General features: G+C 42.4%; 1 protein-coding gene across 6 annotated transcripts in view; it reads right to left on the reverse strand.

Moving 5' to 3' along the window:
• The window catches only part of LOC132380202 (fas-binding factor 1 homolog), a 127058-nt gene extending 115046 nt beyond the window's left edge, over positions 1 to 12012 (reverse strand). For all 6 annotated transcript variants that reach the window (XM_059948900.1, XM_059948896.1, XM_059948894.1 and 3 more), the window contains exons 1-3: positions 11926 to 12012; positions 9513 to 9649; positions 2163 to 2190 (exon numbers count right to left, since the gene is read on the reverse strand). In XM_059948900.1, the coding sequence (XP_059804883.1) occupies positions 2163 to 2190; positions 9513 to 9515 (31 nt within the window). In that variant the 5' untranslated portion in view covers positions 9516 to 9649; positions 11926 to 12012. The remainder of the gene's footprint in view (positions 1 to 2162; positions 2191 to 9512; positions 9650 to 11925) is intronic.
• Between the last annotated feature and the right edge of the window lie 3266 nt (positions 12013 to 15278).

The following is a 15278-nucleotide window of genomic DNA, read 5'->3' on the forward strand; positions in this document are numbered from 1 at the left end:
TTATATGTGCCTCTAAGTACTCCAAAACCTCATCCTTAACAATGGATTCCAGCATCTTCCCAACCACCGAAGGCAGGCTAACTGACCTGCAATTTCCTTTCTTCTATTCCCTCCCTTCTTAAAGAGTGAAATGACATTTGCAATTTTCCAGTCATCCTTAACCATTCCAGAATCTAGAGATTCGTGAAAGGTCATTACTAATGCCTCCACAATCTCTGCAGCGACCTCCTTCTGAATCCAGGGGTGTAGTCCATCTGGTCGAGGTGACTTATCCGCCTTCAGACCTTTCAGCTTCCCAAGCACCTTCTCTTTAGTAATGGCAACAACATTCACTTTTGCCCCCAACACTCACATTTCTAGCATTTTTCTAGTGTCTTCCAGAGCGAGGACTAGTGCAAAATACTTCAAAAGTTCATCTGCCATTTCTTTGTCCATTACATGGCTTGCCCACTGAAGGCAATGGGTGGTTGTAGATTGTTTGTATTCTGCAAGGAGGTCTGTGACCAGTGGAGTTCGCAGAGATCTGTTCTGGGACCTCTCCTCTTTGTGATTTTTATTTATGACTTGGATGAGGAAGTAGGAGGGTGGTTAGTAAGTTGGGGGTGTTGTGGATAGTCTGGAGTGTTGTCAGAGGTTATAGCACAACATAGATAGGATGCAGAACTGGGCTGAGAAGTGGTAGATATAGTTCAACCCTAAGTGCGAAGTGGTTCATTTCGGTAGGTCAAATTTGCAGGCAGAATATAATATTAATGGTAAGACTCTTGGTAGTGTGGAGGATCAGCAACATGCTTGGGGTCCGTATCCATAGGACAGTCAAAGCTGCTGCACAGGTTGACAGTGTTGTTACCAAGGCGTATGGTGTGTCAGCCTTCATTAACCGTGGGATTGAGTTCAAGAGTCGTGAGGTAATGTTAAGTCTATCTAAGACCTTAGTTACACACCACTTGGAGTACTGCGTTCAGTTCTGGTCACCTCACTACACATCACCATATCCAGACACTATAGAGAGAGTGCAGAGGAGACTTACAAAAATGTTGCCTGGATTGGGGAGCATGCCTTATGAGAATAGGTTGAGTGAACTTGGTCTTTTCTCCTTGGAGCGACGGAGGATGAGAGGTGACTTGACAGAGGTGTATAAAACGATGAGAGGCATTGATTGTGTGGCCAGGGGCTTCTTCCCAAGAATGAAATCACTAACATGAGGGGGCATAGTTTCCAGTTGCTTGAAAGTAGGTACAAGGGGGATGTTGGATGTCAGTTTTTCACACAGAGAGAGGTAGGTGCATGGAATGCACTGCCAGCAAAGGTGGTAGAGGCGGATACAATAGGTCTTTTAAGGGACTCTTAGATAGGTACATGGAGCTTAGAAAAATAGAGGGCTATGTGGTAAGGAAATTCTAGGCGGTTCCTAGAGTAGTTACATGGTCAGCACAACATTGTGGGCCGAAGGGCCTGTAACTTGCTGTAGATTTCTATGTTTCTATGTTATGCTACTAACTCTCCAGCATCATTTTCCAATGTTCTGATATCCACTTGTCTCTCTTTTACTCTTTATATATCTGAAAAAACTTCTTGTATCCTCTTTTATATTAACGCCTAGCTTCCCTTCATATTTCATCTCTTCTCTTTTTATTGCTTTTTTGTTGCCTTCTGGTGATTCTTAAAAGCTTCTTAACCCTCTAATGTCCACTATTTTTGCTATATTATAATACCTTTTCTTTTGCTTTTATCCTGTCTTTGACTTCACTTGTCAGCCACGGTTGTCTCATCCTCCCTTTACCAACTGCATATATTAGCTAACTGTGTCATTGAGTATATTTAAACCAGAGGCTGATAGATTCTTGATTGGTAAGGGTAGCAAAGCAGAGGATTGAGCAGAGATTGAGAGGGGAAATAATTCAGCCATGATTAAATGGCAGAGTATACTCAATTAGCCAAATGGCCTAATTCTTCTCCTATGTCGAATGGTCTTGATGTTACATCTGAGAAAAGTTTCACCTCTTCGATGGTTCAGAATCAGTGCTACAAGTGGAATCCCAGCATTCACTCCAATAAAGATTAGGCACTTTTTTGTTCAATGATGTGTAAATGCTTCTGCCATCAATGGCTCTCCCCTTTTAAAGCAAGTGAATAAAATTAGATGACATATTGTTGCTTACCTCGAAAACCTTTCTTCTGTTTTAATACCTGAAATACAAAAAAAAACCAAATCATTCACATTTTACTCTCAATGTGTAAACCTTTAAAAACTATAAAAGAAAAAACTTCTGTAGCAAAAAAAAATTAAAATATAAAATTATTAAAACTAAGTAATCTTTCAAAATAACACTACACAAAATTCACTTCAATGGCACACAAGCATGAAAATCTGTAGGATACAGTCATGAGGTCACTGAAAATGTATCATAGATATCTACTGGATTATATAGAATTGGACAGATTACTTGATATCAACATATCCATTGTGGACCGTAGCATGTAATGTACAGGCTTCCTTTAACCTTAAACAATTGAATGTGTTCAGAGACAGAAGGGACTCCCCACCAGTACTATTTAAAGAAATCATTCTTTTAGATTAATTGCCAAGTAATTTCTTCGATATTTGCTATAATTCTAAAAGGAATTAACGTCCTAAGGTCACTTGGGGTTGCAGAAATCTACAGAAAACAAAAGGGATTAACCTACTTTCACCTCATCTTCACTTACCTACCTGATGCAAATGTCCTGACGTGGTAAGAAATGCCACTTACAAATTGCCTATTGCTAATTCCCATCTTGACAGGGGACATTCTTCACCATTCTGACACCACTATTGTGCTAGACTAACTCAAAATTGAGCATTGTATTCATGAAAGCTTCTAATTGCTCCAAACAAGAGACCCAGCCTTACCAAAGTGGATTGAAATCAATAATATGCTTAACTATTTTAATAACGAGGTGAAGAAGAAACTCAATAGGCTGAATCACCACGGACCCAGTCTGTTGTTGAGACTACAGTAATTCAAAGTACTACCCCACCCTGTTCCACAAGGATCAGTGCTAGGAGCTCTGCTGTTTAAGATATATGTAAATGACTGCAATAGAAATATAGGTGGATTGATTGGTAAATTTGCATATTTGTGAGTTGTGGATAGTGAAGAAAGATTGTTAGCAGAGTCAGGATGACAACACTGAACTACAAGCTTACTTATCTAACGCTGGTGAATGAGTGGGAGGGCTACATGGAGTACATAGTTCAGACTAAGGAAGGGAAAGCACAACCTTATTCAAGGTGTGAAACACCATCTTGACTGCCAATGACAAGACAGTATTTAGGATATTTTCACCCCATTTTAGATAAACAGAATTCTCAGTGCTGGGTGAGCAGCTGTGTTCTTTAATCAACATCTAATCCACCTATTATTACACTCTGGATGATCAATGCCTTTCGAAATGATTGTGAATTCACCAATGTTTGGCTTGACTTCAAAGATATTAATCACAACATACATGTCAAATTTTGCAGCATTTCTTTCCTGTTCTGCCTAAGTCTTCACAGAAACTGCTCATTCCCATTTAAGGTGATGATTCAAAGTAAGTCAGCTCCTCCATTAACACTAGCCCAAGACTGGAAAAGTAACAACCTCTTCCAGTGTTCTAACGGGTTAACTGATCTACCACCTTGTTCCTGTAACTCTTAATAACCCTGTTTAAATATTTTTTCTGAACTTAAATCTCACAATATATCTGACAAATTTAAGTTCATTATAGTAAACTAATCTGAGATAGAACAGTGAATGTGCAACTATAAGATTGTTGCAAAAACCCAGGATGCTTACTCATATCCTTGTTGCGACCTTACCAGAATCAGAATTCGTGTCCAGCTTAATATTACTGGCATATGTTGTGAAATCTGTTATGCGGCAATGGTACAATGCAATACATAATAATAAAATCAGTGAATTACAGGAAATATATATAAATAAAATAGTTTAATTAAATAAGCAGTCCAAAAAAAGTATTGAAGTAGTGTACACGGGTTCAATGTCCATTCAGAAATCCAATGGCAGAGGGGAAGAAGTTGTTCCTGAATCATTGTGTATGTGCTTTCAGGATCCCATACCTCCTCCCTGATGGCAGCAATGAGAAGGGGGCATGTCCTGAGTGATGAGGGCCCTTAATGATGGATGCCGCCTTTTTGAGGCATCACTCCTTGAAGATGTCCTGGATGCTACACAGACTAGTGCCCATAAGTGAGCTGAATTCACCAGTTTCTAGTTTCTTTTGATCCTGTGTGGTGCCCCTTTCCCCACACCAGATGATGAAGCAACCAGTTAGAATGTTCTCCACGGAAGGTCTATAGAAATTTATAAGCGTCTTTGGTGACATACCATACCTCTTCAAACTCCTAATGAAATTTAGCAGCTGTCATGCCTTCTTTGTAACTGCATCAATTTGTTATGTCCAGGATAAATCCTCAGAGATTTTGTCACCCAGGAACTTGTGTACTTCAATGAAAGAAGCATCAGGAACAAAGGTGATGAACTGAGAGCTTGGATACATACTTGGAATTATGATGTAGTGGCCATTACAGAGACTTGGCTGGCACCAGGGCAGGAATGGATTCTCTATATTCCTGGATTTCAATGTTTTAAAAGGGGAGGAGGGGTGGCATTATTGGTCAGGGATACTATTACAGCTATAGAAAAGGTGGGTAATGTAGCAGGATCTTCTTCTGAGTCAGTATGGATGGGAAGTCAGGAACAGGAAGGGAGCAATTACTTTATTAGGTATATTCTATAGGCCCCCTGGATGGAGCAGAGATACCGAGCAGCAGATTGGGTGACAGATTTTGAAAAGGTGCAAAAATAACACGGTTGCTATCATGAGTGACTTTAACTTCTCTAATATTGATTGGCACCTGATTAGTTCCAATGGTTTAGACAGAGTAGAGTTTGTTAAGTGTGTCCAGGACGGACTCTTGTCACAGTATGTTGACAAGCCGACTAAGGGGAATGCCATACTAGATCTAGTATTAGGTAATGAACTGGGTCAGGTCACATATCTGTCAGTGGGTGAGCATCTGGGGGACAGTGACCACTGCTCCCTGGCCTATAGCATTATTATGGAAAAGGATAGAATCAGAGAGGACAGGAAAATTTTTAATTGGGGAAGGGCAAATTATGAGGCTATAAGAACTTGCGGCTGTGAACTGGGATGATGTTTTTGCAGGGAAATGTACTATGGACATGTGGTTGATGTTTAGGGATCTCTTGAAGGATGTTAGGGACAAATTTGTCCCAGTGAGGAAGATAAAGAATGGTAGGGTGAAGAAACCATGGGTGCCAAGTGAGGCGGAAAATCTAGTCAGGTGGAAGAAGGCAACATACATGAGGTTTAGGAGGCAGGATCAGATGGGTCTATTGAGGAATATAGGGTAGCAAGAAAGGAGCCTAAGAAGAGGCTGAGGAGAGCAAGAAGGAGGCATGAGAAGGCCTTGGCGAGTAGGGTAAAGGAAAACCCCAAGGCATTCTTCAATTATGTGAAGAACGAAAGGATGACAGGAGTGAAGGTAGGACTGATTAGAGATAAAAGTGGGAAGGTGTGCCTGGAGGCTGTTGAAGTGAGCGAGGTCCTCAATGAATACTTCTCTTCGGTATTCACCAATGAGAGGGAACTTGATGATGGTGAGGACAATATGAGTGAGGTTGATATTAGGGGAGAGGAGGTGTTGGAGTTGTTAAAGTACATTAGGACTGATGAGTCCCCAGGGCCTGACAGAATATTTCCCAGGCTGCTCCACAAGGCAAAGGAAGAGATTGCTGAGCCTCTGGCTAGGATTTTCATGTCCTCGTTGTCTACGGGAATGGTACCGGAGGATTTGAGGGAGGCGAATGTTGTCCCCTTATTCAAAGAAGGTAGTAGGGATAGTCCGGGTAATTATAGACCAGTGAGCCTTATATCTGTGGTGGGAAAGCTGTTGGAAAAAATTCTTAAGAGATAGGATCTATGGGCATTTACAGAATCATGGTCTGATCAGGGACAGTCAGCATGGCTTTGTGACGGGCAGATCATGTCTAACAAGCTGATAAAGTTCTTTGGGAAGTGACTAGGCATATAGATGAAGGGTAGTGCAGTGGATGTGATCTACATGGATTTTAGTGAGACATTTGACAAGGTTCCACATGGTAGGCTTATTCAGAAAGTCAGAAGGCAGCTTGCCTGCAGAAAGCAGAGGGTCATGCTAGAGAGAGTATATTTGGATTGGAGAGTTGTGACTAGTGGTGTCCAACAAGGATCGGTTCTGGGCCCTCTGCTTTTCGTGATTTTTATTAACAACGTGGATGTGGGGGTAGAAGGGTGGGTTGGCAAATTTGCAGATGACACAAAGGTTGGTGGTGTTGTGGATAGTGTAGAGGATTGTCGAAGATTGCAGAAAGACTTTGATAGGATGCAGAAGTGGGCTGAGAAGTGGCAGATGGAGTTCAACCCGGAGAAGTGTGAGGTGGTAACTTTGGAAGGACAAACTCCAAGGCAGAGTACAAAGTAAATAGCAGGATACTTGGTAGTGTGGAGGAGCAGAGGGATCTGGGGGTACATGTCCACAGATGCCTGAAAGTTGCCTCACAGGTAGATAGGGTAGTTAAGAAAGCTTATGGGGAGTTAGCTTTCATAAGTCAAGAGATAGAGTTTAAAAGTCGCGAGGTATTGATGCAGCTCTATAAAACTCTGGTTAGGCCACACTTGGAGTACTGTGCCCAGTTCTGGTCGCTTCATTATAGGAAGGATGTGGAAGCATTGGAAAGGGTACAGAGGAGATTTACCAGGATGCTGCCTGATTTAAAGAGTATGGATTATGATCAGAGATTAAGGGAGCTAAGGCTTTACTCTTTGGAGAGAAGGAGGACGAGAGGAGACATGATAGAGGTATACAAGATCTTAAGAGGAATAGATAAAGTGGACAGCCAGCACCTCTTCCCCAGAGCACCACTGCTCAATACAAGAGGACATGGCTTTAAGGTAAGGGGTGTGAAATTAAAGGGGGACATTAGAGAAAGGTTTTTTACTCAGAGAGTGGTTGGTGCATGGAATGCACTGCCTGAGTCAGTGGTGGTGGCAGATAGACTCGTGAACTTTAAGAAACTACTAGACAGGTATATGGAGGAATTTAAGGTGGGGGGGGGTATGTGGGAGGCAGGGTTTAAAGGTCAGCACAACATTGTGAGCCGAAGGGCCTGTACTGTGCTGTACTATTCTATGTTCTATGGAACTGCTCACTCTTCCAGTTCTGATCCACTGTGTGGTCCCTCGTCTTACCCTTTCTGAAGTCCACCATCAGTTCTTTGGTCTTATCAACACCGAGTGCCAGGTTGTTGCCGTGACAACACTCAACTAGCTGATATATCTCACTTCTGCATGCCCTCTTGCCAACATCTGAGATTCTGCCAACAATAATAATGTTGTCAGCAAATTTATTGATGGCATCTGAGCTGTGCCCTAGCCACACAGTCGTGTGTGTCAAGAGTAGAGCAGTGGGTTAAGCACACATCCCTAAGTGTGCCAGTGTTGATTATCAGTGAGATGAAATTATTTCTGATCTGCACAGATAGTGGTCTTCCAGTGAGGAAGTCGAGGATCCAGTTGCAGAGGGAGGTACAAAGGCCTAGTTTGGTCAATGTATGACTCTATAGAATACCTCAACTATTCAAAGGTTTCAAAGGTACACTTAATGTCAGAGAAATGTTTACAATATACATCCCAAAATGCTTTTTCTTCATAATCATCCACAAAAACAAAGGAGTGCCCCAAAGAATGAATGACAGTTAAATGTTAGAACCCCAATGCCTCCCCAGCTCCCCCCTTCCACGAGTAAGCAGCAGCAAAACAATCCTCCCCTCCCAGCAAAAAAAAGCATTGGTGCGCCCCACCAAGCACTCAAGTGTGAAGCAAATCATCAATAAAGACACAGTCTTGCAGTACCCCAAAGACTACTCGTTCACCCGGTAATTCAACATACCCCAGGCTCTCTCTCTCTCCCTAATATGGGAAAAAGAGGTGACCTATTTCACTGCAAGAGGGGAGACATAACACACAACCCGCTGATTTGCAATGTTAAAAGTCCATTGCATCGCTTTTTCCAAGCTCTGTGCCTAAAGAACTCGGGTCTCTGGGCAAGCAGCCAGCAGCCAGCTTGCTGCTTTCCATCTTCCATCTCCCACGATGCACCGATTCCCTACAGAGGCACCCACCTCCAGAGTCAAAATATCCCAGAGCTCTATAGGCAAGCGAAGCTTCTAGGTCATGTCCATGGTATATCAAATAATGGCCAGTCATGAGACCCCGAAAATGGGTCCCATTTCCGCTATTCAATTGTAAGATGAAGATAGCCACTGTTTTTGGGCCCTTGATATAGAAAGGTTTAGTAAGTCTATAAAAATTAGTCATTGAAACTATTCCTACCAATACCTCCAAAATTCAGCCTTTCTACCACAAAGAGGGGCAAGGACAGAAGGTGAGAGAAAACACAACTACCTGCAGATTTCCTTCTACTTGGAAATGTATTGCCACACCATTTCCTGACACTGCTTACCACCAAAATAGTGGGAGTGCCTCCATTGGAGAGACTGCAGTTGTTTAAGAAGGCACCATCACCACCATCCTTCTCAAGGGCACTTAGGCATGGTCAATGAATGCTCTACTACCAATGAACCCCACGTGATGTGAATGAAAACATTTTTTTTTAATTAAAACTAACACCAAAAGAAATCTAAAATTTATATTTCAATTCTATTTCACAACACATTCTCAAGCTAGTGCTATTGTTTCAACCAAAATGGAATGAGCATCACAAAACACAATCAAAATCAGCTATTTTATCACCAGCATGTGTCATGAAATTTGTTAACTTAACAGCAGCAGTTCAATACAATACATAATATAGAAAAAATAATAATAAACAATCACAATATATATACTGAATAGATTAAAAATCGTACAAAAAACAAATAATATATATTAAAAAGTGAGGTAGTGTTCACGAGTTCAATGTCCTTTTGGGAATCGGATGGCAGAGGGGAAGAAGCTGTTCCTGAATCGCTGAGTGTGTGCCACAGTCCACAATCAGCATTTTCGTCTTACTGACATTGTGCAAGGATGTTGCTGCGATACTACTCCACTATCTCACTCCTGTATGCCCTCTCATCTCCATTTGAGATTCTACCAACAATGGTTGTATCATCAGCAAATTTATAGATGGTATTTGAGCTATGCCTAGTCACACAGTCATGGGTATACAGAAAGTAGAGCAGTGGGCTAAGCACACACTCCTGAGGTGCGCCAGTGTTGATCATCAGCAAGGAGGAGATAATATCACCAATCCATCAAATTACGGTTTTCTGGTTAGGAAATCGAGGATCCAATTGCAGAGGGAGGTACAAAGGCCTAGGTTCTGTAATTTCTCAATCAGGATTGTGGAAATGATGGTATTAAATGCAGAGCTATAATAAATGAACAGCAAGTCCCCCACTTACCATATCTGGTTAACTTCAAAACCAAACTTGTGTAGGTACATCAGCATCTCTTATTGCAAGGAGTCTTGAAACAGACGAGACCTGCCAAAAATCCAATTCTTGTACTATATTGGCGTGAAAGATATCTACCAGCTCATCTGTTCAAAGGAAAACAAAAGAAAAATATTTGAGATGGTGATATTGTAAAACATAAAATACACGAAATAACATGAGGAAATTCAGAAGTCAAAAAACTGCAGATGCTGAATATCTGAGGGAAAAAAGCTGATATGCAGGTGGTCAGGCATCTCTGGAGAGTAACAGAGTCAATGCTTCAGATCAATTACTTGTGAACAAACTGCCAGCCTGCACTGGTACAGCATTCATCTGAAGGGTCGTTGACCTGCAGTACACTGCTTCTCTTGACACATATGCTGCCTGGCTTGCTAAGGGACCTCCAGCAATTTTTATCTTTACTTAACCACCGAATCTTTGTTTACCTTATTTAGCTGTTAAACTTCAAACATAGTTTTAATACACTATTTTTAAAAAGGTTGATAAAAAGATGGCAACAGCAAGCAGCAAACAGTTACAGTATGTCATACTTGATATATCTATGTCACATATTGCAACTGCCCTAACTACTCATTTATCACATGATCTTAGGAGTGTGAAGCCAAGCTTTATTTGCCACCACATCACTTAATATCCAATCCTCAGAAATGTAACAAATATTCTAATGTCTCAACATTATTCAGACTGAAAGACTGTATTTCCCTTTAGTTCAATGCTACTTAGAAATACAGTGGGTTCCAATTAATTAGACATTGGTTATTCAGCTCAGTCGCTTATTTAGGACAACCCTTAAAAGAACAAAAACTAATTGAGGATATAGCCAGGATTCCCTTTGTTTACTATGCTGATTAATTGGGACGGGTAACTGTTGCTGAATGGTTTCTAACTAGCCTCAGTCTCTTGTACTTGCATGGCCATTGGACACTACATCGTGCTTACAGCAAACAGCTTTTAAATAGCAGCAATTGCCCATGTTTGTATTCAAAAAGTAGTGATATTTGTCACTGACAGTTGTCGAGAAATAAGCAGCAAAACAATTCAGAACGGTTTTGGTCACTGCATTTTTAAGCATTCAGGCAAGCTCCCATGAACGTCCCCTTGAGATGCCAGAAGTAGCCTGGAGTGAAAATGAAACAATTTCACGCAAACCAGTTGGAAACTATGAAGAACTTGAAGCAAAATATCTTGAATGTTACAATGAAAATGAAGATTTGGATGGTGCAATCATAGAAAGCATTATATGAAAGCAGTCCATTATCTGCACCAGGTGTCTGTGCTGATTTTGTTCTTTTACAGTACAAATACACTCTCCAGTGCACATCACCATTTCAATAATCCCCTATCTCTATCTTCCACATATTGCTTGGATCTTGTCTCTGGCAGTTGCTGCTGGGCTGAACAGCAATGAACCAGAAAAAAATGGATTTGGTTAAGCTCTTCTCCAGAAACTTGTGCAGTAAATGGCTACAGCCTCCACCCCTACCAATGTCACAGTAAGGGCATGCTTCACCACAGATGAATCTTTTTTCAAATCATCCACAAAAGAAAGGCTGCATCCCAAAGCAGGTAAATGATCCCAAATCATGGACCATTGATGAGTTCTCCTGGCTAATATTCATACGCAGCCAACATCACCCCAGAATCTAGTAGGTACTTTGACCCAAGGATCGAGCAGCATCTTTGAGGGGGAAAGGAATTATAGTCATTTGGGGTTGGAACTTTGCATCAAGACAGAGCGAGGGAAGTTGAACAACAATAAAGAGGGGTTGGGCTTGGTGCTTGGAGCTGAGATAAGACTTGCTCTCCTTCCGGTTCTCTTTCCCATACACCCACAAGAGACACCCACCACTCACTTTCATTCCCCTTTCACCCTCCTGGTTTCATCCACCTACTACCTTCCCTGCACCATCCACTCCCTCATCTAGTTCCTTTATCTTCCCCCCCCCCCATAGATTCCATATTATGGACACCTGCCTGCCCCCAACTCCACCTCTCCCCTCCCCCCCCCCCCCCGCCGCCAGTCTCCATCACCCCTCCTGTCCATTGCATTAAACCTGTTCCAATGACTCCCCATCCCCCAAACATGCTGCTCGAGTTCCTCCAGACTGTGTGTTGCTGAAGACTGCAGTCACTTGTGTCATCAACACCAAGATCTCTGCTCAAGGGGCCGTTGATGGGAGCTTGCTGTGCACGGTACAGCTGCAACACCACTTCACCGGCAGCAGAGCGGGTTTGGTTAGGTTGCTACCTAAATGCAGGTTGACAGTCCATCAGCACATGAAGCCGGGGACAGATAGAGTATTACAGCGGGTCTTCTCTCTCAGCCCACTCCCTCCCCGCAGCGCAGTAACTGCATTACCTGAATCAGCGGGTGGCGTGGGCCCCGTTACTAACCCTCCCCTGGCAACGTGAGTACTTCCGGGGCAGCTTCCCCCTTCACCCGTTCGCTGCCAATTACGCATGCGTCCCTCTGAGCCCGGTCAAATAGTTATGCATCAGACTCCGCGAGTCAGCATGTGACGCGATGTTACCACGGCGACGGTGACGTTACTACCCTTCGTACGCCCTGTCATTGTAGTTGTAGTTTAGTTGTTTTCAAATCAAGCCCGTAAATACTGAAATAGAATTGAAAACACTCCGTGAATCAGGCAGCATCTATGTGTTCATGAAATGTTACTTTATTTCTCCACAGTTGCTGGCTGGACTGCTAAGCATTACCAACATTATCTCTTTCTGCAATGGAATAACAACTTGTGATCATAGAACCACAATCTGTAGCAAAACACAAACTGCTGAGAGCACTTACAGCAACCAGCATAAAATGCTGGGAGAACTCAGCGTCTATGAAAATGAATAAACAGTTGAGGTATCTGGCCAAGACACTTCTTCAGGACTGAGAAGGAAGGGGGAAGATGCCAGAATAAAAAGGGGTAGGGGAAGGAGGATAATAGATGAAGCCATGTATGTAGGAAAAGTCAACGGCTGGAGAAGAAAGAATCTGACAGGAGAAAAAGGGAAGCAGGAAGCTACCCAGAGGTAAGAGGCCAGAGCGAGGAATAGGAGAGGAGAAGAAAAAATACTGGAAGGAGAAATAGATATTCATGCCATCAAGTTGGAGGTTACCCAGATAACAAAATATAAGGTGTTGCTCCTTCACCCTTAGGGTGGCCTTGTCTTGGCATAAGAGGAGGCCATGGACCAACATGTCAGAATGGGAATGGGGATTTGAATTAAAAGAGGTAGCCACTGGGAAATCCTGCTTTGGAACAAAGGTGCTCAACAAGGTGGTCCCCCAATCTGCATCAGGTCTCACCAATGTAGAGGAGGCCACATCAGAAGCACCGGATGCAGTAGATGACCTCCACAGATTCACGGGTGAAGTGTTGCCTCGCCTGGAAGGACTGTTTGGAGCCCTGAATGAAGGTGAGGGAGGAGGTGAAAGGGCAGGTGTAGCACTTTGGCCTTTGGCAGGGATAAGTGCCGGGCGGGAGTTTAGTATGGAGGGACAAATAGACAAGGGAACCATGCAGGGAATGATCGCTGCAGAATACAGACAGAGGAGGTAACAAAATGTCCAGTAGTAAGATCCCTTTGAGATGGGGGAAAGTTGCAGAGGATCATGGGGCGGTAGGTAAGGACAAGAGGAACTCTTACTGTTAAGGTCAGCGGGAAGATGGGGTGAGTGTGGACGTACGGAAAATGGAGGAGATGTGGATGAGGGCGGTATCAATTGTGGAAGGAAAACCCTGTTCTTTGAAGAATCGGGTCATCTCTGATGTCCTGGAAAGTAAAGTCTCATTCTGGGAACAGATGCGATGGAAGACAAAACAAACTGAGAAAAGGGAACAGCATTTTTACAGCAGATAGTGTGGGAAAAGGTATAGTCAAGATAACTATGGGAAATAGTAGGTTTATAAAGGATATTGGTTGACAGTTTGTCTCCAGAGATGGAGACAGAGAGACAGAAAAGGAGGTCAGGTGTCAGAAATAGACCGTGAATTTAAGTTCAAGTGGAAGTTAGAGGCAAAGCTTAAAGAATTTAATGGGTTAAACAACATCATGGCACTAATATCAAATCTTCATGATTAATTATCAACTAATTAGGTACTTTTGAAATGGAATCCGTGTTGGAATATATTGACAGAGCGATTGGCAAAAGAACTTGTGGAAGTGGGAGCAACAAAAAAGCACTGGAGGAACTCAACAGGTAAGGCAACATGCATGAAGGGAAATGGACAGTTACATTAAGATCCTTCTTGTGGACTGTGGATTGGACGGATAGAGATAGGGATAGGGGGAGAGGACTAGTATGAAAAGGTGGAGGAAGGGTGGGGCAAGAGCTGGAAGCTGATAAATGCATCCAGGCTGATAAGCAGATGGGGTGAGTATGATACCAGAAGATAATAGGTGGAAGAGACAAAGGGCTGAAGATTTTGAAATCTGATAGGACAGGACTGATGATCATGGAATAAAGGATCCCATTCGCCTTGTGGAAACATTTTTTCTATCCTTAAAAAGCGGTTTGGATCTGTTGATCTTACCACCACATATGATCAGGGGAAGACTGGCAGCTCTCATATCAGGAGAACCGAGCCATTCTACATAGTCTAGCCCAAAACTTCCAGTCATTCTAATACCATTAATCAATAAGCTTCAAGACCTTGGCCTCAATATCTCCTTGTGCAACTAGTCCCCTTGCAGGCCCAGTCAGTATGGATTGGCAATGACAACTCCTCCATGAACTGCATTGGTACAGGCTGTGTGCTTTGCCCTCTGCTCTACTTGCTTTACATTTATGACTACAGCTAAGCACAGTTCTAATCCCATATTCAAGTTTGCTGACAACACCACTGTTGTAGGCCAAATCAAAGGTGGTGACGAAACACCGTATAGGAGGGAGACTGAAAATCTGGCTGACTGGTGCTACAGCAACAACCTCTTACTCAATGTCAGCAAGACCAAAGAGCTGATTATTGACCTCAGGAAGAGAAACCCAGAGGTACCTGAGCCAGTCCTCATCAGGGTATCAAAGGGGGAAAAAGGGTCAGCAAATTTAAATTCCTTGGTGTTATAACTTCAGAGGACCTGTTCTGAGCCCAGCATGTAAGTGCAGTTATGAAAAAAGCATGGTAGCACTTCTATTTCCTTAGGAGTTTGCAAAGATTCAGCAAGACATCTATAACTTTGGCAAATTTCTATAGATGTGTGGTGGTGAGTATATTGACTGACTGCATCACATCAATGCCCTTGAACGGAAAATCTTACAAAAAGTAGTGGATATGGCCACAGATAAAGCCCTCTCCACCATTGTGCACATCTGCGTGGAGCACTGTCACAGAAAAGCAGAATCCATTATCATGGACCCAACCTCCCAGGACATGCTCTCTTTTCACTGCCACCATCAGGAAGAAGGTAAAGGACCCTCATGACTCACACCATCAGGTTCGGGAACAGATATTAACCCTGAACCAGAGGGGATAACTTCACTCAGCTTCATTTGCCCCATCACTGAACTGTTCCTTAACCTCTGGATTTACAAGTACTTTCTTTTCTTTTTAAATCTTTTTATTAATTTTTAAACAAACATAAATGAAACATGAATACAAAGTGTTTGAGAGTACATAATTGATAGTTTAAGTAGACATTCAAATATATAATAATCAATATATATAGCCTCCCAAACTCATAGTATTTATGAACAAAAGAAACAAA

The sequence above is a fragment of the Hypanus sabinus genome, chromosome 23 (genome assembly GCF_030144855.1).
Source record: "Hypanus sabinus isolate sHypSab1 chromosome 23, sHypSab1.hap1, whole genome shotgun sequence".
NCBI classification, from domain to species: Eukaryota; Metazoa; Chordata; class Chondrichthyes; order Myliobatiformes; family Dasyatidae; genus Hypanus; species Hypanus sabinus.